The sequence below is a fragment of the Delphinus delphis genome, chromosome 5 (assembly GCF_949987515.2).
Source record: "Delphinus delphis chromosome 5, mDelDel1.2, whole genome shotgun sequence".
In the NCBI taxonomy this organism is placed as follows: domain Eukaryota; kingdom Metazoa; phylum Chordata; class Mammalia; order Artiodactyla; family Delphinidae; genus Delphinus; species Delphinus delphis.
The window spans coordinates 103,631,962-103,659,758 of record NC_082687.1 but is presented as its reverse complement, the minus strand read 5'-3'; the positions used below and the strand labels follow the sequence as shown (position 1 = coordinate 103,659,758).

Here is a 27,797-nt window from a genome sequence, read left to right as displayed (position 1 = left end):
CAAAAAAGTGATCGAAAGAAGTTTATTTTTCTCACATAGGAAATCCAGAGGAGTTAGTCTAGGGCTGTTGTCTTGAGGCTGTCTTCAAGGAACCAGGTCCCTTCTCTCACCCTGCTGTCTTTATGCGTCTGACCTCACACCAAGTCACAACATGGCTGCCATGTCCCTATGCATCACAGATGCATTCCAGGAGAAAGAAGGGAAGGAGCAAAAGTCAAAAGCCTTTCAGAGAGGCATCATCTTTTTATCCAAGAAGGAAGCCCTCAGAGATTGCAGCCTATGTTTCATTGACCAGCTCTAGTAGCAAAGAAGGCTAGGAATTTGATAGTTGTTTTCCAGCCTTTACAAAGTAAAAGGCAGGGGAAGTCAGTTGAGCGAGCCCTACTTAAATAGCACATACACAAAATAGCCTAAACAGTCTCGGCTCAGTTACACACCTGATAAAGTGATGAGTTACTAATCCTCTAGAGAGGGCTCACAGGATCTAGTCCATTCTTTTTGATCTGATATTTCTGTTCTCTTCAGCCAAACCTGATTTTTTGCTCTTACCCAACAATGCACTTTGAAGTTCCCCAGACTCAACCCCCTCAGTATACTCAGGATGCCTGCATTCTGCCACTAAGTATATATTAGTGTTAGAATAGACTGCGTGTGCCAAAATAACTGTACTTATACCTTAAAAAGCACAAGAGAATTTTTATTTCCCTCCCTCTGAACTATCTAGTTCAGGGTCCAGAAAGGAAGGCTCCAGTATCCTCAGTGACCTGCATTCCTTCTATCTTGTTGCTAACTTCCACATGCAATTCCTGGCTCATTCAATCTTTGAGTGCTCCCAGAGCAGCACATAGTAGGTGCTAATAAAAGAGAAAGGGTGGCTTCCCTGGTGGCGTCAGTGGTTGAGAGTCCGCTTGCGGATGCAGGGGACGCGGGTCCCTGCCCCAGTCAGGGAAGATGACACATGCCGCGGAGCCTGCGCCGGAGCCTGCGCGTCCGGAGCCTGTGCTCCGCAACGGGAGAGGCCGCGGCGGTGAGAGGCCCGCGTACCGGAACAAAAAAAAAAAAAAAGAGAGAGAAGGACTTAGGTTAAATTAGTGAAGGAAATGATTTCAACATTCTAAGTTTCAACATTCTAAGTAAGATGCTGTTCTACTTTTCACCTTCTACGTAATTGGAGTTAACAGTTCTACCTGAGCTCCACTAGATGGCAGCACATTACATATAAAGTATGTGAATGTGCGAATTATTTTCTAAAAACTGGAGGAACCTGAACTACAAATCCCAACATGCATTAGGCACCTGACCTGATTTGGAACAAAGGTCTTAAGTTTGTTGCCCGCGCAGTGATCCGGAGGACGCCATCAACTTGCTGCAATAAAGTAAGACTTCCCAATATATTTTATATTTTTAATAGATTTATTTATTAATATGTTTATTTTTGGCTGCGCTGGGTCTTCGTTGCTGCCCGCGGACTTTCTCTAGTTGCAGCCAGCGGGGGCTGCTCTTCGTTGCGGTGCGCGGGCTTCTCATTGCGGTGGCCTCTCTTGTTGCGGAGCACGGGCTCTAGGCGCGCAGGCTTCAGTAGCGGTGGCGTGTGGGCTCTAGAGCGCAGGCTAACTAGTTGTGGCGCACGGGCTTAGTTGCTCCGCGGCATGTGGGATCTTCCTGGACCAGGGCTCGAACCCGTGTCTCCTTTATTGGCAGGCGGATTCTTAACCACTGCGCCACCAGGGAAGCTCTCCCAGTATATTTTAAATGAAACTTTGGCCAGGGAAAAGGAGAGGTTTTCTTTTCAGATGTTAGTTTTGCACATTACCTTTTTTCAGGATTAAACTTAGCAGTTAGTTCAGGATACGGATGGGTTTTTAACAAGTTTGAAACTCCGGTAGGTTTTTCAAAATAGCCAAAGGAGAGGATTTTACAGTGTCAAAGTGGACATTGTTTTCCTGGCTTATGAAGAAAGAGATCCCGAAAATGCTCTGTGTCTCTGCTAATCAAAAATTAACACTTTGAGGGAATTCCCTGGTGGTCCAGTGGTTAGGACTTGGTGCTTTCACTGCTGGGGCCTGGGTTCAATCCCTGGTGGCGGAAATAAGAGCACATAAGGCCTACGGCGCGGCAAAAAAAATTTAACACTTTGATTCCAATATTTAGAGTAAGAAATCCATCATGTCTGGTTTTCACGTTGGATTTCTTGAAAGTTACCTCATTTCAGCCCGTGTTTGCACTCATTTTTCCAAACAAATCCGTTTTAATATAATAGTGCGGTTATATCTAGTAGTAAGGCTTTGGTTCGAAAATCTGGTCCCAGAAAATAGGGAGGACAGCTCGGGGGAGGTTTTCATAGGGAGCAAAACGGCTGCCCTGTGCTTCAGCAGTTGTTTAGTAAGTTCTTCGGTGGGTGTCAGAGCCTCCTAGGGAAACATTTGCAATGTGCCTTCACAGTCCCATGACCCAGAAGTCACTAATGCCAATAGTGTACAACAGCAACTTTTTAATACATCATGCTCGAGACTGGGGGAGGGTAAAGATTATTGGAGTTTCGACTCTTAACCAGTTTTAAGTAAAAACGTATCACTCATGTAAGAAGAAAAATAAAAGCTGAAAATTCATTGCATCAGAGTAGGTCAGGCATTGTAACAGCCCAGCTCTCCGTCAATCAGAGACCATCAGTGAAGTCGTAAGCTAGTCCCTGGAGTCGGCTCTTATAAAAACGCGCTGTTAGTCTAGACCTCCGAGAAGCTGACTCCGAGAGAGTTCAACACGCACGGGATTTATTAGGGGAAATGCTGGTGCGAGAGAAAATGAGTAGGGATCTAGGTAAGGCTGGGAGAGCCAGCAGACCACGACGGAAGTCTGCGTGCAAGGGAGGGAGCGAGGGACGCTGGGCTGGGCCGTGTGGGCGCATCCTTCACGGCGCGGGAGGGTCCGCGAGGCCGGCGGGAGGAGCTCGATGTGTCCCAGAAGTGGGCCTACCTTAGCGTTCGTGCCGCACTCAGGCATCGGCTGGGAAAGACCAGGGGGGAGGTGGCCTCTGCACAAACTCACCGATGGGTTTCAGAGCACAGCGCCGGCCTCGTGGTCAGTTACTGGGCACCTGTTCCACAGAGCCGCAGGCCCCTGGCGCTGCGTGGGGATTTAGAACCACGAGGTCTTCTCTTGGACCCGCAGTCTGGAGGCCTGGGTTTGAATTCATAGCCGTGAAACACTGGGCAAGCCACGTAATGTCTTTGAAGTCTGTGCACTGATGACCAGACCCTGTGTCAACTTTTAAACACTTCCCTCATCCACCCCTGCTCTCCGTCCCTGCTGTTTCTCCACCGTCTCTGCACCACTGCCGCCACCTCCGAAGGAAACCCCCTGCTCTCGCCTGCTCACTCCCTCCCCAGGTCTGTTCTCCACTGTGAGCTTTCTAGAATACACATCTGATCATGTCATGCTTTTGAAAGCCTCATTGCCCATTGCCCACAGGAGTAACTAGCCCTCAGAAAGGAGAACTTGCACAAAGAGTGGAGGCTTGAAATCCCGGTGAGTGCACATTGGGTACAGCGGAAAGCCAAGTTTGGCTGAAGAGAACAGAGATAAGTTCAAAAAGCAATGACTGGATCATGTGAGCCCTCCAGGCAAGACTAGCTAGCTACCTGTACTCTTTATCAGGCAGGTAATTGAGCAGACTGATTGTGGACGTCATTTTGTGCATGTGCTGTTTCAGTTAGTTCACTCAACATCCACCCAACTCACGCCCTCACCCCCACCTTTTTACTTTGTAAAGCCTGGAAAACAAACTCAGATTCTTAGCCTCCACTGCTAGAGCTGGCCAATAAAACACAGGCTAGAATTTCTGAGGAAGGCTTACTCGTTGAATAGAAAGGTGAGGCCTCTGAAAGAGTTCAGGCTTTCCTTCTTTCTGCCTGGAATGCAGATACGATGCCTTGGGAGAAAGCAGCCATTTTGTGGTTGGTGTGTGGTCAGAGGCACACACTAAGAACAGCAGGGTAAGAGAAGGGACTTGGTTCCTTGCAGACAGCCTCATTTAATCATCATTTGACTCTTCACGACCCCCAACCTCATCACTAGCCATTCCTCTCACCCTGAGATCTACAATCCAAGCACTGACCAAATATCTTCTGCACATCATATTTCCCCTATGTCAGAATTTCTCAGTCCTCCCTTTTAAAAATTACTGATTGCGTCTGTTAAAGTGTTACTGATGAATGCTTAAACTTTAAAACAGGATCAGCAGTGTTGTTGGGTAGAATGTTCACATAGCAAAAGAGTCAGGAGACCTGAGTTTGGTTCTGGCTCTGCCGTTGACCAGTTCTATGACCTTGAGCAGGTCAAATCAGTTCCCTCATCTGTAAAATGGGGGTATTGGACATGATCTGATTTTCCAACTCTTTTTTTTCAGTGACTGTCTGAGGCCAACTGTGAAATCTTCTCAAGGGACATGGAAAAAACACAGATGATTAATAGTGCAGACCCCAAGAAAAGTTTACAAGAGAGGAAGCAAGAAGCAGCCCCAAGTAGTAAGGACCCACCCAGTGCCATAGCAGTGTGTGCAGGGAGGGCCAGCGGGGAGGGTGGGCGGTAGTGAGGGGATGCTGCTGTATCAGCATCAGAGGCTGACTTCTCTGGGTACTGAAAAAACCTGAAGATGGGTTAAAGTCCGATGTCTGTCTGTCACCAGTTATCACTTCAGTGGTTTTTGCTAAATGTTTTTCATATGCAAAGCTAGGTATTTAGAGTAATCATTCTTGGAGAATGATGGGAATATTCTCAAGTGGTAGGAGTATTTGTACAGAGGTGCTGTCATCAGGTTCTTAAAGGAGTGCATTGAACCGTTCCTTCTAGACATTACTGCACAAGGCCATGTGCTACAGGGTAAGCCATTAAATACACGTCTTTAGATTAAACCACAGGTTCCATTATGGGTCGACTTGATGGGAAGGTCATCGTCCTGACAGCAGCTGCTCAGGGGATTGGCCGGGCAGCTACCTTAGTAAGTTATTATCTTTTGTTGTTTGCTTACTAACTTTTGAGGTATTGAATTATGTGGCTGGGTTCCATGGGTATTTATTTCTGCTCTTTTTTTTTTTTTTCTTTAGTGCTTCTGTTGTCTTAAGTTACAAAAAGAAAAGTGGCTACTCCTAACTCCAGGCAGATAAAGGAATGAATACCTCACATGTTTATTATGTGACATCACTGATAACCTTTGACCTGAGAAACTTCTCTCTCTGCCTCAGTTCCTCTGCACCGTAATAAATTTACTGCAGGGACCCTACAGAAGTGCATGGCTTTCTGAAATTATGTCAGTCCAGATATAGGACTCCAGAGTTTTGAGACTATCAAGTTACCTTTGCCTTCTAATTTATATCAACTTCTCACACATGAAACCCCCCACCAGAGCTAATAATGCACTGTTATTAGGACGAAAAGTGTTGCTATAACCCATTTTTCTCTTACTATTTGGAGTTTACTCACCTGCTCAGAAACAGAATGCATGCTATCAAATCAAAAAATAATAGTATTTTGAGAGGTGTTTAATAACAGAATCCTATTTTTTTAAAAAAACGTTTTATTTGGTATTAAAGGGACAAAGTCAGCTGACAAGTACAATGTATGTCACGTTGTTCTAATTAATGATAAAAATAGTAACAATGGGAAGGATGAGGTGAGCCTAGATAGTTTGAAATTCCACCCATCTTATAGGGAAAACAACAGTGAAAATAAGATAAAAGAGAAAGGCTAAATGACTTTCAGTTCATGAGAGCAGTTTAACCATGTAAACAAAGGATTTATTTGTGCATTGTGTCTACCAGGCTTTTGCAAGAGAAGGTGCCAGAGTCATAGCCACAGATATCAATGAGTTCAAACTTCAGGAACTGGAAAAGTACCCAGGTAAGCAACTCCGCAGCTTGAATCTGGGATTCAGTCTACAAGGGATTATAAATCATTAGTACTTACATGTTGAAAGAAAATTCCTTAGCTGCTCAGCTCCACTGGCCTTCTTTTTAGAGCCTGATTCTCTGATATCAAATTTGTATTCTGTGAACCTAGAGACAAAAATCTGTACACTTAAATGTAAACAAAGTATTTAAGCTGTATACTTAAAATTTTTAATTTATCCAACATGTCAGAGGATTCAGTAGCTAATGACAAAGTCATATGTGAACATTTAACAGTCGTTATGTTACCTTTTGATGACAACTGTGCCGCCCTCGTCTGAGGGCAGCGCTGTCCAAGAGAAACATGATGTGAGCCATATGCATAATTTTAAATTATCTAGTAAATTTTACATTTAAAATGTTAAAAGAAACAGGCGAAAATTAAGTTTCAGAATATTGGTTTCAATATCATGACCAGAAACCCTAAGAGATTACCCAGATTATTTAGGTGTATATTACCCCTTACAGCACCACACTGAACCTAACTCCAATACCAGAGGACTTCAGTTTGAGTTACTCTGAAAGAAAGCAGAACCGCTGAAAGAAAGAGAACTTACCTGGAAGTCGACTATTCCAGCAAAATAGAACAGGTTCCGTGATCAAACACAAATCAGTTCACTGACCTAGTTAACTGCATTAGACTTAAACTGAATTATAATTCCTATAAGTCAAAGTCAAACTGTTAGAATAGAAAAGCACAGAAGAAAAGAAGTCTTTCTGAAACTCAATTTCAGTCTTGTCTGTGTTTATAACCTTTTCTTTCTATATCCAAAAGAGAATAATAAACTATATATATTTTTATTTAAAGCATAAAAATAATGACTGCTGCTTTCATTAGAGAATGTTCAGGGAGTTTCTGTGCAGTATGTATCTCTCAGACCCCATGCCGGATCTCTCATGTCTGGCTTTCAAGTATTTCATCCCCTCTTCTGGCTTCTCGTTTCTTCTACTTGTAATTTTGTCCAGAAGTAAGTGATGGTACCCTAGGCCAACAGAGTCATTTCTAAAAAATAATAGAATTAACATAAAGGTAAAGTGCTCAAGTAGAAACAATCCCTTATCCACCGCCCCTGCCCTTCCCCTTCACACAGACAGAATTCAGCACTACTGTAGCACTGACTCAACCTCTGGGGGAAAGAATGGGCTAAAATGAGCCAACTCTCAGCTATTACTGCTGGCTTCCTGAGAAGCATCTGTTGTAGATCATTCATACTTCACTGTGAAGTCTTTACTCAGGAAAGACCTGAATCATTCGTTTCAGAGAATAGAGAGAGAGAGGGAGAAAGAGACGTTACTGGGTGGTCAAAGTGGGGAGGACGTCAAGATTTTTACTGAGAGTCTTCAGACTGTGAAGACCCTACGAATGATCAACAGTCCTACAAAGCCCCACTGGACAGATATTACCATCTTCACACTTCGAAACAGCTGAATCTTCAAGGCTAACCATTCTTTATGAGTATAGGCAAATAGTGTCCTTTGTTTTATTTTTCAGGTGTTCAGACTCGGGTCCTTGATGTCACAAAGAAGAAACAAATTGATCAGTTCGCCAATGACATTGAGAGACTTGATGTTCTCTTCAATGTTGCTGGGTAATTCATAGCTCTTTAATTTCACTCTCCTTACAGAAAGCTTTCTGCAACTTTCACTAAAAGAATTTTGATAATATGGCAAAATTATTCACTGTGAACCATAATATATTCCTTGGGGAATGTGGCTAGATTTTTGGACAGAATTTTTATTACAAGTAAGGCAGCCATAGACATTGACATGGGCTTGGGGCCTAAAGGCCGTTAAGGTCACGCAAGGCAACCAGTACTAACGCTGTTGCTCTCCTCAGGGCTGGTAACAGGCTCATGCCAATGGACTTGTTGCTGGTGCTCTACCAGGACTTATAAAATAAGAAGAAAAACTCTTTTCCAGTAGAGTGCCTTTAAAAGGAAGTATATATACACCAGAAGCCAAGTACTCAGTTTATTGAAATGAAGATGTTGCCAATTTTTTGGCATATTCTAGTAAGTCTTTTATACCTCCCAAGCTCAGTGTTTCTTACTGGGACAATGAGTCCCAGCAAAAGAAGCTTCATGTTGTACCTTTATACACGGCACAAAGAGAATGGCTTAATTAAACTTATTAGGGTGGTACCCAGCTTGCTGAACCATGCATGAATGATGAAAAGCTGGACCTGGGGCAGCTACATGTAGATACAACGAGTGCTGGTACCCACTGTCCCTTCTCAGGCATGACAGTAGATGTGAGGAACCAGGAACTCAGTAGATACCTCCGATATCCCACTCTTCTTGTGTAGTGTTACATTTGTACTGCCGCATTGGTAGAAAAATTCTAGAGCCTTCTAATATATTTCTATGGTTCTTCCCAATCATGATTCAGAGTAAAAAAAAAAAAAGTCTCAGTTTATCCATAGTTTATCATATGTTACAATGTTCGGAAATTAAAGTAACGATTGTGATGATCTAGTTTATAAATAACCTGCTCATTCCTCCTATGAGAATATACCCAGAGCCATGAAAAAAACAACTAGCAAAATTAGTTTCTGAGCACCTGTTAAATTTTCAGCAATGTAAGGGGAACAGAAATAGAGGATGTGATTCTTGCTGTCATTCGGTTGAACTAGAAATACAGTGGTGCATAGGGATCACAACTGACAATATTTTATAATTAATTACATAATTTTGGTCTAGGGGACAGTGAAATCAGTTAGGACTCTAACTCTAACTGATGTTTAGAAAGCTTCCTTGAGGAAGTGTGACTTCAAAAAGAGTGAAGGTTATTTTAAAGGTTTTGTCTTGTTGTACGTTGTTTACTCAGTATGTTAGAACCGTACAGTAGGGGTATTACTTTGCTACCCTGAGATGTTGAGTTTTCCTTGCAGTTTTGATTTCCCTTGAGAATGTTTAATCTGTGCCACCTGAAGGCGCTCTTGATCTTGAAATAGGAGTTAGGCCAAGCGCCCTGTTCTCCTTTGTTTTTAATGGCAGCGATGTTTCCTGCTCAGTAGGTACAGAGTTTCTTATGTTTGGTGGCTTCTAACTCCTGCCTTCTTTTAAAAGAAGGATTTTGTCTTCAAATAAATTTTTTTAGCTTATGTTGTTGGGATACTTCCTCACCTAAGGTACTAAGTGATACTGTGTTTGAATTGTTAATCTTGCTAAGGGAAAGGACAATGGTCTAAGCCAATAAATGACAATAAAAAGGATAAGGAAATGGAATAGAAATGTTTTTCAATGATCATCTTTTTCCCCGTGGTTTAATCACACTTCCAGTTTTGTCCATCATGGAACCATCCTGGACTGTGGGGAGAGAGACTGGGACTTCTCAATGAATCTCAACGTCCGCAGCATGTACCTGATGATCAAGGCCTTTCTTCCTAAAGTAAGGTGACCACCACCGCTAGGATGAGTACCGCTGGATAAGTAGGTCTCCATACTGGACACCCAGAGAGGATCCCTACTCTGAAGAGTGATAACAGTGAACATAATGACTAACCTGTAGTGAACATTGATATCAAAGCATTTCATAGAAATTAACTCACTTAACTTTCCACTTCATTCATTCAAGGAATATTAAGCACCATGTGGCAGGCTGCTTTCCAGGTGCAGAAGGCACATCAGAGAACTAAACAAAGTCCTTTCTATAAGGGAGGTACTATTTTGAGGGGCGAGATACGATAATGTGTAATCAAATAAACTCTAACGTGTGTGGTGGTTATAAGTACAGTGAACTTAAAAGAAGCTAGGTTAGGGAATTCCCTGGCAGTCCGGTGGTTAGGACTTAGCACTTTCACTGCGGTGGCCCAGGTTCAATCCCCTGGTTGGGAAACTAAGATCTCACAAGCCGCGCAGCGTGGCCAAAAAAAAAAAAAAAAAAAAAGAAGCTAGGCTATCAGTGAGGTCTAGTGGGAGGGCCTCATTAATAAGGTGAAATTTTCATATAAGTCCCGATGAAGTGAGCAAGCTGTCCGTTCAGGTATCTGGGAAGAGGGTTCCAGGGATTGGAACAGCAAGGGGGCATGTGGGACCAAAGCAGTCAAATGAGGTAGGTACTATCACAGCCACTGTGCAGAAGGATGAAACCGGGAGGTTAGATAACTCGCCTAAGGTCATATAACTAGCAAGTGATTAGCGCCAGGATTTGAACCCTTGAAGTTGGGCCCCTTCTTGAATGTCAGCATCTAGGCCCCCCCATCTCCAGGTGGATGTACCCCATTGCTTTTCTGTACCCCGAGTATTCTCCTTGCACTCCTGCTTTTAGCTGAGCCACAGAGGTACTGGAGAGGTGAGAGACAGCGTGTGCTAAGGAGACAGTATTCCTCCTGAGTGTGCTACCCTTGAATTTGCCAGCCTGCACACAACTCCTGACTGTTTCTCATTTTATTTTACAAACAAGCATTAAGTGCCTTTTGATGGAAAGCACCACGCTAGGTTCTCTGGGGGAGGGGGCGTATAAATATGAAAAACACTGACTTCAAATGAGCTTATAAGCCAGTAGTAGCAGACAACACAGGCTCAGACAATGAACGAGGTTGACTTTGTACAGAACCGGCTCAGTTCAAGGTTGTAAGTTGAACCTTAGTGAAATGCAGAAGAGCCATGCTTCTCTTCCATTCCAGCTGGATTAGATGACTGACATACTGAATGCTGCCCAACCCAGGGCAGGAGAAGAGTTTTGTTTTGTTTTGTTTTGTTTTTTGTGGTACGCGGGCCTCTCACTGTTGTGGCCTCTCCCGTTGTGGAGCACAGGCTCCGGACGCGCAGGCTCAGCGGCCATGGCTCACGGGCCTAGCCACTCCGCGGCATGTGAGATCTTCCCGGACCGGGGCACGAACCTGTGTCCCCTGCGTCGGCAGGCGGACTCCCAACCCCTGCGCCACCAGGGAAGCCCAGGAGAAGAGTTTTTTGATGACAAGGCAGGGCAGATACTTTGCTCTGGACATTGGGCCTAACGTCAAGAAGGATACAGATGAATGCTAAAAGGAAAATTAGAGAAATTGACTTAGTAACTAAAAAAAACTAAAAATTTTTTAATCTTCTTGTTTAGCCCCTAGAAGGAATCTTTGGGTTGGCTCATGGACTGTTGAACCAGCAAATTTTTTTTAAATATAAATTGCCTTTTTTTTTCCTTATTTGGAGTTCATGAGAATCTGTTATTTGGAACTTAAATGTATTTTTTGAAGACTAATCCTTAGCATAGGATATGAGGAAAAGCAGAGGCTGTGGTAAAAGAGGAAAGCTCAGGTCAAGTGAATAAGACTTACACATATATGAGACTCATTGTAGTACTGAATGCTTGACAAATATCAGGGAAGGACATAGGTGTGAGATACAGTGGAGCTGAAATTTAAGCTTGTTAAGTGTTAACTTTTAAAATACCAGACATTAACTTGCAAATTAGCGAGTTTGTCTGTGATTTAAAGCATCTTAATAATCCATATGAGCCAATGAAACTCATCTGTAAGAAATCCTAAGAGTTATTAATGACTGGGATGGGGAGTCAGAATGAGTTGGTGTCACTTGTTAAAATGACCCCAACTGACCTTACCTGGGATTCTGGAATCTGTCATTGGAAGACCTTAGGAACAACCTGAGTTCTGCCCCTAAGTTCGCCACGGGACCTGGGAGATGGCACCTGTGCTCTCTCGGTGTCTATTTCTTCATTTAAAATGAGGGTGATTGGGCTTCCCTGGTGGCGCAGTGGTTGAGAGTCCACCTGCCGATGCAGGGGACTCAGGTTCGTGCCCCGGTCCGGGAAGATCCCACATGCCACGGAGCGGCTGGGCCCGTGAGCCATGGCTGCTGAGCCTGCGCATCCGGAGCCTGTGCTCCACAACGGGAGAGGCCACAACAGTGAGAGGCCCATGTACCACAAAAAAAAAAAAAAAAAAATGAGGGTGATAGATTACACAGTCCTTTCCAGCCCTAATTATGTTCATTAACCATGACGCACATATACCAGATAGAACTTTCCAGGGGAAGCCAGGATTTAGAGTCTAGGCAGATTTGAAAAGTCAGATGGTCAAAACATAGGAACACTTGTAGGAAATTTTTGTTCATGGATAAGCATACAGAAAACCATTCCAAGACTGGAAGAGCAGTCAGAAAGCAGAGAACAAATTAAAAATACTGTGAAAAGAGGTCAGTGTAGAATCCAAGGTCCACCAGAAGAGAGGATCCATTACGAGGGTTCGGGGAGGTCTTGGATATTTGGGTGTTCTCCTCCTTTGCTCTATCTTAGCAGAGTCTCTCGCACGTAGAGCCGCTTAGCAAACATTTGCTGGATGAAGAAATGAATCTAGGTTGTCAGTCCAGGTGGAGGTCAGGCATGGAATCACTGAAGACCCAAGAAGCCAAGGTCTGCCAGGTTTAGGAGCTGGGCTCTGGTCAGTGGGGGCAGAAGAGCTGCGTCACAGTAGGACTAACTAGATGCAGCTAGAGGGAATCTTCAGAGCTCTTTGTAGCATCCGCCTGAGCTTCTGGGAGATCAGTCCTAGACAGCATTACTACATCCAGGCACTTCACTTTACTGTTGTACCTGCCAGAGACGGCTGTTGCATGCAGAGCCAGGAAGAGCATTCACACCATGACCGCAGGTGCTGATCTGGTGTTGAGAAGGCAGCACAGAAGGACGCAAGGACTGGGCTCTAGAATCAGCGGCTAGACTTGGGCTGAGTGGACAGTCCAAGTGTTAGTGGGCAGCAGTAGCATCTCCCAGGTGACTGTTTTCTAAAGTTCTGCCTGAGGATTTTATTGCATTTCAGAAGACCAGAGACTGAACTTATTTAATAGCCCATCTTTATATATTAAATTGGGCTACATGTATTCCATATGTATTAAAAATGGATTGTATATATTATCAATTATACCTCAGTGACACTGGGAAAATAAATTAATTTAAATGGGTTATGTTATTTGCTAAACTGGATAAGAAAGAATAATTTTAAGGCTTCGTTTTCAACACTGTTATATTTTACTAATTTTCCTGGTCTTTTTTTATGAGGACCCCATTTCATTATGATTCTCTTTATTATATAGACAAACAAGTTGGGTTCAATATTTTCTTTCCCTGCCATCTTCTGGATTTCACTGGGTCACCTCAGCCTCTCCTTTTATCCTTTTAATCCATTCAACATAATACCTTAGGGTTGTTTTAGACTTTCTGCTCTTAGGTACCGATTAGTAGCTAAGTATCAAAACAGAAAGTAAGAATACTATAAGGAAAAATAGAATCTTGGCAAACTCATCCCTGGATCATCCAGTTATTCACCTTCTCCATTCCTACACCTCCTTGAAAGCTGCTGGATAAACTTACCCCAGCAGAAGTGACTTTTTTCTTTGACCCTTTACACTGCCTACTGAGACTCCTCTGTCTTAGAAGCTCTTTCTTTACTTGATTTTCATGATAGAGCATATCCTGGTTCTCCTTCCTCTGTTCTCCACCTCCCCCAGCACTTATTTTAACTCTTCACCACCTCCTCCTTGTTCTTTATGGTCATCCCTGCAGCCTCTGATTTCAGTAAGTTAGTGCCCACGAGGCAGGCATTCTCTCCAACTCTTGCTTCTTCCCCCCAAACATTGATGGGTGGAGACCCATGCCCTCGCATATACCTATATCATCTTGAAAACATACATACATCTTTTAATTAAATATAAGTTCATCTGAAAACATTTTTTAATTCATAGCAGCTTTTTTCAGTGATATATTTGTTTAGGTCTGGGGCAGAGCTCAGCAATCTGCACTTTAACCTAGCACCTCAAGAGATTTTTTTGTTTTGTTTTGTTTTGTTGTGGTACGCGGCCCTCTCACTGTTGTGGCCTCTCCCGTTGCGGAGCACAGGCTCTGGACGCGCAGGCTCAGCGGCCATGGCTCATGGGCCCAGCCGCTCCGCGGCATGTGGGATCTTCCCGGACCGGGGCACGAACCCGTGTCCCCTGCATTAGCAGGCGGACTCTCAACCACTGCGCCACCAGGGAAGCCCCAAGAGATTTTGATTCACGGAAACATATTGACTGGCTGCTGTGTACCCTGTCTAGGAGGACAGGACAGCCACAGACCCTCCTCTTAAGACTTTCACACTTTCTGTGTGGGATTCTGAAGGACGTATTCTTAGGAAACACTGCCCTAGACGGGGAGCAGCCCTCGCTGCATGTAACCATGTACCAAGTCCTGCTCACGTACCTCGGCTGTCTCCACCTCTGTTACCCACAGACGTTTCTGCTCTCTACTTTCATTACTCCTTTCCTAAATCCCTGCATCAGCTTCCAGTGCTCTCCTCTACAAGATGCCATAGTAATCTTTGTAATCTTCAAATCTGAACATGCCACTCGCCCTCTGCATTAAACCCCCTCATTGTCTCTACCGCATTGCCTTCAGGGTAAAGCCAAAATTCCTGAATTTAGCCCCACTGGCCTCTGCAGCTTTATTCCTCCCACATTCTGTCTTCCAGCCAGACCCATCCCTTCTTCCCACTTCCTTGGGAAGAAAATACCCTTCTCTTTTATTTTTCTGATTAACGCTCTAGCTTTCAAAAAATCAGACCTCCTCTGCGTGCCCTGCAGCCTGGTCCCTTCTTTCCACGTCCGCCCCCTCCCCAGTGACAGTCTTTCCTCTTGCTGGATGCAGGTTATACCAGCCACTTCAATCAGACTGGCAGCTCTATAGGCAGGCAGGGACTGAGTCATTTCTCTTTGAATCTCCTCGACCTACCACTGTACCTGACCACAGTAGGTATGCAACTATATGTTGAATATGTGATGAATGGAGAAAGAGTTTTCCATCGGGAACATACAGTAACATTAACATTCATTAGCCTTTCATTTAGCTCAGAGTTCCTTCTTGGTCTTGCTGATGCTTTTATGCCACAGGAAGGCAGTAAACCCCTGGGAAATGTTCCTGCCAATGTGTACACAAGCCATCAGTTCCCAGCAATGATTGGGTGAGACCATTAAGACTGCTTCACAGGGAGTTCCCTGGTGGTCCAGTGGTTGGGACTCCGTGATTTTACTGCCAAGGGCCCGGGTTCAATCCCTGGTCAAGGAACTAAGATCTCACAAGCTGCGTAGCGTGGCCAAGAAAAGAAAAAAGAAAATAAAATCCGTTAAAAAAAAAAAAAAAAAGACTGCTTAACATGCTTAACAGTGCTTAATGTTAATAGCTAATATGATGGTCCTGCAAACCATAAGTAAACGTGCATCTTTTAAAGAGGTAGTAGTTTTAGCCTGCAGAGTAGCATCTTTTTTTGGTCTTTGTTTTGTTTTGGCAGATGCTTGCTCAGAAATCTGGCAACATTATCAACATGTCCTCTGTGGCATCGAGCATCAAAGGTAGGTGTGTCTTCCTCTGGGCGTCACGACACACGTACTCACACACCTTCAAGAGCTAAGGGTTTGGGGAACAAGCGTAGCAGAGATCATAAAACTGCTTTTTTATAAATTGCTCTGAAGTTTCTTAAGTACCAGTCCTTTTGCCTTAGATGTGAACCAGTCTGAACCAGTCATAAAGTTAAATATAAGTTGGTTTGCTTTGCTCTACCTTTTATTCCTTCTAATGGATATGGAAATGAAGATCAAACGGGGAGAAGGAAACTTTTATACATTTAATTAACCAAAAAAGATGTATTAGACACCCACTAGATGTCCCTAACCCCAAAGAATTCACAGTCTAAAAGGGGGGAGAGTCAGGCAAATGTACATCTTCTACAGTGTGATAGGGTCATAACAGAGCATTGTACAAAGTGCTGTTACAATAGCAGGGACATAACTCTGCCTGTGGAGTGGGGGAGTGCTTCACAAAGACATTTGATCCAGCCCTAAATGAGAAGTCAAGTTGAAAGGCCAGATTGCAGTGCAAAAGTGGAGATGATGGACAGTGTCACAGTCTGGCACAGATGGATTTCGAGTTGAAAATGAAGTAGTTACTGCTGAGATAACATTCCTTCTCTTAGCAAGGATGTACACAGTAAGCCTGCACAGGAGACGAATGCAAAGAAATGCCTAAGCCTCTGGGTTTGTTTGGGTTGTGTTTTGTTTTGCTTTGCTTTACCCTAAATTTCTTCGTTCTAGCAACTGATGATGAAAAACTAAAGCCACTGCTATCACTTAGGTGCAGCATCTCAACACCGAAGTCTCAACTGAATTGTGCCAATAATGATATTATTTTCCCAGATTCAGAAACTAGCTCTATTAAAGGAGAAAATCTGATATCGATTTTTAGAAAGGGTGCAGGGACTTCCCTGGTGGTCCAATGGTTAAGACTTCCCCTTCCAATGCAGGGGGTGTGGGTTCGATCCCTGGTCGGGGAGCTCAGATCCCACATACCTCGAGGCCAAACAACCAAAACACAAAACAGAAGCAATATTGTAACAAATTCAATGAAGACTTTTTAAAATGGTCCACATCAAAAAAAAAAATCTTAAAAATGGTGGAGTGTGAGGAAGCATGACAATGGTCTCCTGCTTCCTGAAGTTGACTGTGTTTTTTTATTCCTTCAACGGTTGAACTTTCCTTCATTCTCAGGAGTTGTGAACAGGTGTGTGTACAGCACAACCAAGGCAGCTGTGATTGGTCTCACAAAGTCTGTTGCTGCAGACTTCATCCAGCAGGGTATCCGGTGCAACTGTGTGTGTCCAGGTGAGTTGGGCACTGTGGGACTATGAACTTGTCCTTTCTGACCTCCCGGCTGCCACTGTGAAAAGTATCTGTAAGCTTGTTTACCACATGTTGTATTGTCATTGGGAAAAGCTCCAAAGAAAAAAGAGTCCAGGCTTATTAAGATAACAGTCCAATGGTAAGTTGGGAAAGAGATCCTAAGTCATTAGGAATAACCCACAGATGTGTTAAAAGACAAAATTCAACCAAGTAATTTGAAGATCTAATTGGCTTTATTCAACGATTCATGAATCAAGTGGCATCCCATCTAGCAACTAGAAGGATGCTCCAGGGAGCCATATACAAAAATGGAAGGTTTTCATAGAAAGAAGGGTGGGGCAAGGAGGTCATTGGCAAAAGAAAAGAAAAGGTTATTCTGGGCTGGGACTGCTTTTTTAAGGGGGAGGGGATGGCACAGGTTTTATACTACAGGTTGCCTCTTCTTCCTCTAGGGGGATAGAGAGGACCCACAGGGGCCCAATTACCTCATTGGTGCTAACCAGAAAATTCCAGACTGGTTGATTAAGATTACATTTCTGGTAAAGGTTGAAACTGCAATTAGGTTAGGCATTAAATGTAGGTTTTGTATCATGGGCTTTAGCACAAGTGATGCCATTTTGATTTAACAGATGCAAAAGGTTTAAATGCTACTTGTGTGGATGGGGACAATTCCAAACCCTGTGGTTGAGAGACATAACTGGCCAGGGCTTGGTGTTTTAGAAGCAAGCCCAGGATGGCCTCGTCAGGGGAAAATTGAAACGTAGACCATGCTCACAGGACAGCAGGAAGAAAGAGGAGCCTCCCAGACATAGGGAGCCACTGAGTCATGTCCATCACCTGGGGTGGCCCATAAACAAAAAGGAGGGATTCATACCTTCCTTTATGCTGTAAAGAGGGGGTCAGCAAACTATGGCCTACAGGCCAGATCCGGCCTACCACCTGTTTTGTAAACACAGTTTTATCGGAGTACATCCACACCCAGTTTGCTTTTATATTGGTTAAGTTTGTTTTCATGCTGCAGTCAGAGTTGAGTAGTTATAACAGACCAAATGGTTCTCAAAGCTAAAAATATTTCCTGTCTGGCTTTTGACCAAAAAGTATGCCGGCCCCTCATATAAAGGAAAGGAGGAAAGCAGAACTTATTATGAGTAGAAAGGACATCTATGTTTACACTATACTGTAGTCGATTAAGTGTGCAATAGCATTGTGTCTAAAAATACAATGTATATACCTTAATTCAAAAACATTTTATTGCTAAAAAACTCTCACCATCATCTGAGCCTTCAGTGAGTCATAATCATTTTGCAGTAGTACCATCAAAGATCACTGATCACACATCCCCATAACAAATATAATAATGAAAAAGTTTGAAATATTGCAAGAATTACCAAATGTGACACAGAGACATGAAGTGAGCAGATAAATGCTGTTGGAAAAATGGTGCCTATAGACTTGCTCGAAGAAGCATTGCACAACCCTGAAATCTGTAAAAAATGTAGTATCTGTGAAGCTCAGCAAACCAAAGAGAGTAAAATGAGGTCTGCCTAGGAAGAATTATCAACTTCCTCTCTGAAAAGAAATTCAGTACTGCATGTCCAGAATCAAGGTTTCTCTTAGTAGTTCACAACTGGTATTGTGGCTTTGGGGAGGAGAAGCAATTCACAGTTACCTGTGGGACCTTTCAAAACCTGAGGGGCATGCCAGCATTTGGAGAAGGAGTTGATGGGGAACACCGTGTGTAGTTTGGAAAGTGCCACTGGAAATTCTGATGTAATTCATCATGGTCTCCCCTCAGGTTGAAACCCACTGACTTAGGAAAGGGGGAGACTACTAAATAACCTACAAGGGACAGAATTTCCATGATTGAGGTGTTCTGTTTAATTTTTCTTGGACTAGAACGGTAAACATAGGTAACACCAAGAAAGAGGAGGTTACAGGAGAGAGAGTTTCACCGGGTTTTAACATACACGTTGGTGATACTTGAGTCTAGCTATTTTTGGTGCCATTTTCCCAGTGGAATAAATGGCAAAATGATTTGGAAAATGTGGTTGTTTTGAAGCTGGACTTTTCAGAAGATTGGAAAATATATTCTCCCACTGTCTGGAACAAGGAACTAGCTGTGACTCACTGAGCCAGTCACAAAGAAAATGTGACAAGGAATGAGTGTGTCTGGGTTGGTGCTGATGATATAGTCACAACACTTCAACACCAGACTGGTGTGGACAGTGGCATGGTGTGTCAGTCTGTGCCAGGGACACAGCAGAGTCAGGTGACAGTGGAATGAAGTGCGAGGCATAGGCTTGCTACAGAGTTTTCATGTAATAGTCATGAATACCGGCCATATGTAAGAGTCGGTGAGCATTTGCCTCAGCGGGAGGAAGCTGTTAAGGATTTTGAGGAGGGCGTTAAGTGAATGCTTAAGGTGCCTTGAACACACTGTTGGTAGAATTGTGGACTTTAAGGAGGCTGTTGATGAGGCAAGTGAGGAAAATATCACCAGAAATTGGATACAAAGAGATTTTCGCTTTGTGGTTTAAGAAATTTCATCAACACTATTGCCTGCTGTAACTGTGGAGGGTAGAAAATGTTCCTGATGAACCAGGTGATGTAGCCAAGGCAGCTCCCACCCAGCCTATTGAAAGTGTCGCCTGCTTACAGTGAAATGTGAGAGCACAGAGACAAGCTAAGGAAAGGGCTGTTAAACAAAAAGGAGCCAGGATTTGCAGATTTCGAAGATTCCCAGTCTCTCCAGAGAAATGGCAAATGATAATAAAATTAAGAAATGGTTTCCGAGGCGGGGAGGATAATAAATTGGAAGATTGGGACTGACGTATACACACTACTATATATAAAATAGATAACTAATAAGGACCTACTGTATAGCACAGGGAACTCTACTCAATACTCTGTAATGGCCTATATGGGAAAAGAATCTAAAAAAGAGTAGATATATGTATATGTATAAAGACTTACTTTGCTGTACACCTGAAACTAATACAACATTGTAAATCAACTATATCCCGATAAAATTTTTTTTAAAAAAAAGAAAGAAATGATTTCCAAGCAAACATCAAATCTATGGCACACCCAGGAGCATGGTCTAAGGATGGAGCTGAGAGTATGACAGTGAAGTCACTTGCTATGAACTTAGAAAGATCATGTGGTCTCCGGGAGTACGGTCAGCAGAAGAAAGCCCTCTGAAGAGAATTTGCAGATCACAGAAGTTAACAGAAATGTATGGGAACTTGCTCTGTAAAGAATGTGAACTAAGTGGGATTTAAAATTTTTTAGTCATTATTATTTTTCTTGTTTTTAAGTAAAATAAAGTTATATTTTTTCGATGAGAAATATGAAACAATGGTTAAAACAGGAATTTAAAACCGACGAAAATAGGCAAGATAATGAGGAAAATTAAGAGCCACCTAAGTTATCGAGGACTGTGATGGGTGTGGAGTTGTCCCTGAGAATCCCCCCAGAGTGAACCTGACAGCAGAAAATGTTTTTGAGATCATTAGGTAGTCTGGGTCCTTATACTGATATAGTGCTTGTATGATTTTATCTATAATACATCTCAGGGTTGTTGCGAGGATTAACTGAGATAATACCTATAACAGTGCTTAAAATCCATAAAGTATCATATCAATGTGATGTGACTAAAGTATGTCCTGGGAATGCTGGGTGTCATTTTTTGCCTAATATACTTCACAAAGAAGTATAGTCTGTGTTTTTGAAAATCATAGACATTTATTAAAGAATTTATAAGCCTATTAAATAAAAAGCAGGCAGGTAGAGGTGAAATTGTCACTCCAAGTCATGGAGAAGGCTTTCACTGATCGTTGTATCATATGGAAAGGAAGTTTAAAATTTAATCACCAATTTCTTTTTCAGTCTAAGTAAGTAACCAAGCTGAATGCCCTCCTTTGATTTAGGGACGGTTGATACCCCATCTCTGCAGGAAAGAATACAAGCCAGACCAAATCCTGAAGAGGTATATCTGCTATTTTAAATGTGTTTAAATCCTCTGGTTAAAAAAAATAAAAATGCTCCTTCCTTACCTAGAGGAGACAAATCCATAGAGACAGAAAGTAGAAGGGTGGTTGCCAGGGGCTGGGGGAGAGGGAGTGGGGAGTTATTGTTTAATGGGGATAGAGTTTCAGTTTTTCGAGATGAAAAGAATTGTGGAGATTTGTTGCACAATAATATGAATGGACTTAACACTACTGAACTGTACACTTCAAATTGGTTAAGATGGTAAATTTTATATTATGTGCATTTTACCACATTTTCAAAAAATATGAAAATGCCCTCTTCTTTAATATTATCTTTCTGATCTGTCACAGTCTCTGTAGGTTTTAGTATAAAACAGATAGTTTGAGTAGATTGGGAGTCACCATAGTCCTGTTTGGTCCACAATTAAAGATATTGATATTCTCCTGTATCTTGTGTCATGTATAATTAATCAAGGCAACAAGCCAGTGGTACCTTTGTAGATTCCTCTTGCCTTTGACCTTCTGAAGGTGTTGCAGGTGAGTTACTTCAGCTCACATCACTGATGTCCGGTATGGTTTCTGGTTCCAGGCACTGAGCGATTTCCTAAAGAGACAGAAAACAGGAAGATTTGCAACTGCAGAAGAAATAGCCCTGCTCTGCGTGTACCTGGCCTCTGATGAAGTAAGCACTGTTCTTCCCAGGGGGTTCATTATCCTCAATCACATTTGGCCACAATTTGCTCATCAAAATAGTATGATTTAGGGAGTGATGGCATGTAGGTGCTAAGATGCTGCTTTTACAAGATAGGAATAAGTTCTGATTTAATTTGCTCATAGAAAGGCCACATTGATCTGAGCCACCAACTCTTCCTCATTCAACTTTACATGTCACTGAATCTGATAGCACATGAAGTGGTGGAGGATTGAAAAAAATTAAATTGCTCAATTTTATAATTACTTTCAAAAATTACAATTTGGGAACCATTTGTAAATTTGATTTGTAAATCAAACCAGTGAACCTCCAAAATTATGAGAGCTTCCGGTGAAATGGGGAAAGGGTTAACCAGATTTGCGTCCAGGAGACACAGAATTAGCATCTGGTGTTTTCAGTTTTACTGGTGACTTGTTTAGAACAATGCCAGTACCTCTTTTTTCTCCCTATGAATTTTTACTTATTTATCATCACGAATGGAAATTCCTAATTCTCTTTCCACGTTGCACCTATTTAGTAATCAGTTTTTTCCTTAACGGCTACTGTATATTTTTTAATGGCAAACAGCTGTGAAAGCAGAAACTTTCATAAGAGATATTTCTTATAAGGTATAAAGTACAAGGGCATCCCCTCTGTTTTTGTTTGTTTGTTTGTTTGTTTTTGCGGTACGCGGGCCTCTCACTGCTGTGGCCTCTCCCGTTGAGGAGCACAGGCTCCGGACGCGCAGGCTCAGTGGCCATGGCTCACGGGCCCAGCCGCTCCATGGCATGTGGGATCTTCCCGGACCGGAGCACGAACTGGTGTCCCCTGCATCGGCAGGCGGACTCCCAACCACTGCGCCACCAGGGAAGCCCTAAAAATATTTTAACTTAAACATGGATAATAGACTCAAATTTGTGTTCCTAGTTTTAAATTCACCTAAAGCCTGAGGCAATGGAAGAGGCTGGAAGGAAAGACATCATAACAGGAGTACAGAGTGTTTTAAAGTTCAGTATATATTGTATAGCACAGGGAACTCTACTCAATACTCTGTAATGGCCTATATGGGAAAAGAATCTAAAAAAGAGTGGATATATGTATATGTATAACTGATTCACTTTGCTGTACACCTGAAACTAACACAACATTGTAAATCAACTATACTCCAATAAAAAAAAATAAAATTCAATATATGAAGACTGATCATATAAAGTAGATAAACTAGGGGGTTATTAGACACTCTACCAAGAAACACCCCCAATTTCTCCAAGTTTTTTTCAAAAGGCAAGCTTTCTGTTTTACATATGGACTCTTCTAGATCTTTCTAAAAGGACAAAGGTCCTTTTGTTGCACATTTCAAGCCAGAACATTCCCAAATATTTGGTAACCTAAGCTCTGGCTAAACCAGGGCAATTTAGCTTATCAGCAGTACCCACAAATCAAATGAGCTCTTGTGAAGATACAGATTCAAAGAAATCAGAAAGGTTAATGTACTCAGTCATTCATAATCTGCCTAGTCATTTCCTCTGCTATGAACAACTGTTGTTAATAGTTCTGAGAAGTAGTAACTGCTCTGTCACTAAAACATTTCAACCTCTGTATCTGTCACATTTACCACCACCTGGTGTGCACCAAGTTATACTGAAGAGGGGCTAACTGATCAGTAACACACCTCACTCCTGCCTACTCCCCTTTCCTTCTCTCTTCTCTCTTCCAGTTAGTTCCCTGGTCGTGTACTATTCACAGACATAAAACAGAGGGGGGTGCTCCCCTGGTGGTACAGTGGTTGAGAGTCCGCCTGCCGATGCAGGGGACACGGGTTCGTACCCCGGTCCGGGAAGATCCCACATGCCGCGGAGCGTCTGGGCCCGTGAGCCATGGCTGCTGCGCCTGCGCGTCCGGAGCCTGTGTCCCGCAACGGGAGAGGCCACAACAGTGAGAGGCCTGCGTACCGCAAAAAACAAAACAAAACAAAACAAAACATTTTTAAACCTCTACCACAAGAATCACTTCAGCTTTAATTCTTTGGAAAATGAAAAATTCTATGGGGAAAAATATCAGTAATTTTTAAACTTCTTTAGTTTTGTACAGATTTGGATGTCTGAAACTAGTATCGAATTTTTTTTTTGGTTAATAGATTATAATAATTATTACTCATATAAATTTTAAAAAGACATTTAGTGTGCTTCAGTACCTGGAATTACCCATGTATATTGATTAACTAAATATACATCGTTTTTTTAAAATTCTGTTTGGTAATTGACATTACTACTTTGTTACTGACACACTTGATTATGTTCAAAGGTTTATTAGTGGCATAAAACTCAGCTAGTTAGAATACTTCTGCGATTCAAAATGAAAATGTACCGTTTTAGCCTATACTTTATCCTAATTTGGGTAATGGCTCTATATCACAAAATTTCTTAATTTTCTGACTCTGAGTCCAGACACTCTTAGAATGATGTGACATGTGCTCAAACACCAGCCAGAGGCCAGTCAGATCCAGATCACAAGAACACTCAGCAGTTTTAAATCATCTGAAGTTTAATTCAGATTTTCCTAATTTCTATTTGTTAAAAGTGTGGTTTCCTGGTTCTATGAGGATAAACTGTTCAGCTATCTCAGTCAGGAAAATTGAAGAAACACAACCTGGTTAATTGTTCTATCTCCTTGTGTTTATCCCTGCAGTCTGCCTATGTAACAGGTAATCCTATTATCATTGATGGAGGCTGGAGCTTGTGATTTCAGGATCTCCTTGCTGGGAAGGCAGGCCGTTCCTGTCTACAGTGAACCTGCTTATGAAGAAAACTCACCCATCCTCTCTTTCCTATTAATGGCATATTAATGAAAATAAGACCTTTTTGATGATGTCATTGTTCACAAGAGTCTGATTCTTTAAATATATTCATCTCTTTCTAATCTCTTCTGAAATCATTGTAGATAGGTGAGATAATGAACTCACTGCAAAAAGAACATTTTAAGAATAAACCTCAATTTCTAAGTATATAAAATTAAAATGTGAATATGAAGAAAAAAGGAAGTTTCTTTTTTAAGAAAAAAGCTATTCATTTCTATTTTACTTCTGTTTTGCGTATTCAAATATTTTTGTACGATTCTGCATTGGTCTGTATGTGGGTACTAATTTTAAAATTTTACACAGTCATAAGTGAACACCAAAGGTATAAAGGAGTTTGGCTTCAGTAACTTACACTTAAAGGAGTTTAGGTTCAGGACTATATATTGTTGATCTGTTATGTAAAAGAAAAATAATCATCAGATGTTTATCCTTAATGGATGTCATCACTTATAAGTAAATACTTTTTTTTTAGTCTAACTAAAAAGTCTTTGTTAAAATAAGCAGTATTTGACATGGACATAAGAAACATATAGTTAACTACCTTACAGTATTGTCAGTTTGAAGAATATTTTTCAGATTAAGTATAGATTTCCTCACCAAATTCTGAGATAACAGACAAGAGAACATGAAACTTAGAAATAGTCTCCGGATGAAGAAACAGAAATAAATCATGTAACAGGAAACAAAATTAAAGAAAATAAAAGTTTCAATAAGAAATTTAAATTCATGGAAAATAATTCCATAACAGATTACTAGGGAGAAGTTTTTTCTTGCTCTTTTAGTTTCAGGGTTTTATGTTTGTGTTTTATTTGTTGTTACCTCAAAAGACCAAATGGTATGATGCACATGTAGATACTCAGTAAATGAACAGTTAATCTTTCATCTCAGAACTGTAATATTAAAAAGGAAAATTTTGAAATGGACAATGAAAGTTTAAAATTTTATGTATGAGGAAGAACATGCAGTTGATGAAGGTAAGTTAAAACCAACAGCAAAAAATAAAACAAAATAAAATAAATCTGACAGCAAAGGATATTTTGACTAACATTCCTGAAGAGTCCATTGATTTTAAGATTTGCTTTAGGGTTCTGGACCAGGTATTCCACTACTGGACCACATGTAGCTTGGTTGGTTACCTAGAACCTAAGTCATCCAATTTCTCTTCCATTTTAGTTTTTTGCTTTGTAAAATTAAGGAGTTGGGCCAAATGACTTGGGTTTCTTTTGATGTATCATTATCAAAAGGCTGTAACTTCTTATCAAGTGAAGTAATGGAACACTGAAGCTTTTAAGCTTTTATGAAGTACTTCATGCTCTGAGCCATTATACAGGTACATGTAAGCTATTAAAAAATGAATTATAAATAAACATGATGGGACTTCCCTGGTGGTCCAGTGGCTGAGACTCGGCGTTCCCAATGCAGTGGGCCCAGGTTTGATTCCTGGTCAGGGAACTAGATCCTGCGTGCCGCAACTCAAGATCCCACGTGTCACGAGGAAGATGGAAGACCTCTCATGCAGCAACCAAGACCTGGCACAGCCAAGTAAATAAATAAACACATGATGAACACTGCAAAATGGACTCTAAATATTAACAAATGCTCCCTCAGAGTGAGTTCTCCCAGAGATAACTATAAAACATTATAAACAGTAAAAACTAGCCAAAAAGTTCAATGTTCTCCAAAGTCATGTTCTCCAAAGTCATGTATCAATGATCATATGACTGAAAGAAATGGAAAAATATATTTGATTTCTGTTATAAGAGGAAGCTGGATGTCACTAGAAACTTTGGCGAGCTTTAGGAGAGGAAGAGTTCTGTTTAGGAAAATAATCATTTTAGGTGCTCTGAAGAAGCTTAATAGACGGAACCTAGGTTCATCCATTCTCTCCATAAGGGAGGACCTAAGAGAGAAGAATGAGTGGTTTCTGCCTGGTGGAGACATTTACGTGACATTGTACCTCTTGCCTGCAAAACGGCGATTAAAATTGGCACTTGCTTAAAGGAGTGAAAAACAGGTAAGAAAATTTTTATTTCTGTAGGAAATGGAAATTACCCCGAAAGGCGCACACGCGCATATACACACACTTAGTTGAAAGGGGAGGGGGAGGGAAATATAGAGGAAAGGAAGACACAGAAATGGAAGGCAGAATTAAATGAATGCTGATGGAAAAAAAAGTCATAAACGCAAGAAGGGCAAGTGTTAAGCGATGAAAGGGAGAACAAGTCTTCTATCCCACTTAATTGGTCACCTGAAGAGAGGTCTTCCCGCCCCACCTGAGAAGACACTTCTAAAAAGCACAACTAAAAAGGTGGAGTGAAAATCCAGAATGTTGAAGGGAACGATAAAGCCAGCAATTTGCTGCCCGGGCCGCACTCCTGGCTCCGCAAGAGGCAGTGCTGCGCGTCCTCGCCCAGGAGCTCGTCATCGCCGGCCGAAACGGCGCCAGGGTCGGCGCGCGCTGGGCAACCATCCCTGTAGCTTCCCGGGGAGACACGCTCGTCCGGTCCCCAGGGGCCGGCGAGGCCGCCCACCGCGCGGCGCCGCCCCGAGGTCCCGGGAAGTGTACCTGCGGTTCTCCGGACCCCCAGTCAAGCCGCGCGCCCGCCCCCTGAGACCCCAGACCCGCGGAGAGCGCGTGGGGTGGCCGCTACTGGGTCCCACCCACCCGGGCTCCCTGAGCGGTCCACACAGCCCGCGCCCTGCCGCCTTCCCGGAACCGCCCACGCCGCGGAGAAGGCGGGGCCGCAGACACCCGGCGGCGCGCCCAGCGCCCCGCTATCTGCAATAATTGCAGCCTCCGCCGCTGCCTGGGGCGATGCGCCACCCGGAAACCGGCTCCGCCGGGCTCCACCGCAGGCCTTTGAGCCCCTTTTTGCATCCATGAGGCTGAGCCGGCTGCCTGAGCCAGAGAGCGTTAGGTGAGTAGCCCCCGGAGAGCACTGAGCGTAAATTAAACCGGCGGCCGTGGCGTCAATCCTCTAGTGCCGGGCCAGAGGCTGGGAGCTAGCGCCCAGCACCTTCTGGTTGTACGCAGAGTGGTGGGTGGGTGTGGGTGTGTGTGTATCTCCCGTCGTTAGTTGTTATTGGAGTAGGTTTTTCTTGTTCGTTTTGTTTTAGTTCTCAAATCCACCATACGTTGCTGCTACTGTGGCCTGGGTTAGCACCCCTCATGTGCAAAGACTCATCAATTCCTCCTGATTGGGGAATATAAATAAGCCCCTGCTCAAAGCGCTCGCTGAGTCTGTGGCTTTATTTTACTTACCAGGCATCAGCTTGTTATGTCAGCCTTGTTATCTCACCCTGGATTCTGGTGTTTTTTGTTGCCCAAAAGATCAATAGCAGGAAGACACCACTAACTTTCTTCCATCAAGAAATCCAAGATGGGCTTCCTTGGTGGCGCAGTGGTTGAGAATCTGCCTGCCAATGCAGGGGGCACGGGTTCGAGCCCTGGTCTGGGAAGATCCCACGTGCCACGGAGCAACTAGGCCCATGAGCCACAGCTACTGAGCCTGTGCGTCTAGAGCCTGTGCTCCTCAACTAGAGAGGCTGCGATAGTGAGAGGCCCGCGCACCGTGATGAAGAGTTGGCCCCTGCTTGCCACAACTAGAGAAAGCCCTCGCACAGAAACGAAGACCCAACACAGCCAAAAAATTAATTAAT

General features: G+C 42.7%; 1 protein-coding gene across 2 annotated transcripts; it reads left to right on the top strand.

The window, feature by feature from the left end:
* The first annotated feature begins 1,281 nt into the window (after window positions 1–1,281).
* On the top strand, window positions 1,282–25,509 carry BDH2 (3-hydroxybutyrate dehydrogenase 2). 2 transcript variants are annotated; one of them, XM_060012832.1, is made up of 11 exons: window positions 1,282–1,376; window positions 4,406–4,523; window positions 4,905–4,996; window positions 5,817–5,895; window positions 7,435–7,531; window positions 9,224–9,332; window positions 15,217–15,277; window positions 16,469–16,582; window positions 20,530–20,588; window positions 21,179–21,271; window positions 23,969–25,509. In XM_060012832.1, exons 3-11 carry the CDS (start codon window positions 4,925–4,927, stop codon window positions 24,020–24,022), a joined length of 738 nt encoding a protein of 245 aa, XP_059868815.1. In that variant the 5' UTR covers window positions 1,282–1,376; window positions 4,406–4,523; window positions 4,905–4,924; the 3' UTR covers window positions 24,023–25,509. The 2 variants fall into 2 exon arrangements, with proteins under 2 accessions (XP_059868815.1, XP_059868816.1); XM_060012833.1 differs by lacking the exon at window positions 4,406–4,523 and having other exon boundaries at window positions 1,306–1,376.
* Window positions 25,510–27,797: the final 2,288 nt, after the last annotated feature.

What these genes read in the sequence shown, in the direction of transcription:
- BDH2 (XM_060012832.1), top strand. Translation starts at nt 4,925, where the DNA reads ATGGGTCGACTTGATGGGAAGGTCATCGTCCTGACAGCAGCTGCTCAG. An exon ending in GTGCAACTGTGTGTGTCCAG is followed by an intron (nt 16,583 to 20,529) that starts GTGAGTTGGGCA and finishes CCTTTGATTTAG; the next exon opens with GGACGGTTGATACCCCATCT. An exon ending in CCAGACCAAATCCTGAAGAG is followed by an intron (nt 20,589 to 21,178) that starts GTATATCTGCTA and finishes TTCTGGTTCCAG; the next exon opens with GCACTGAGCGATTTCCTAAA.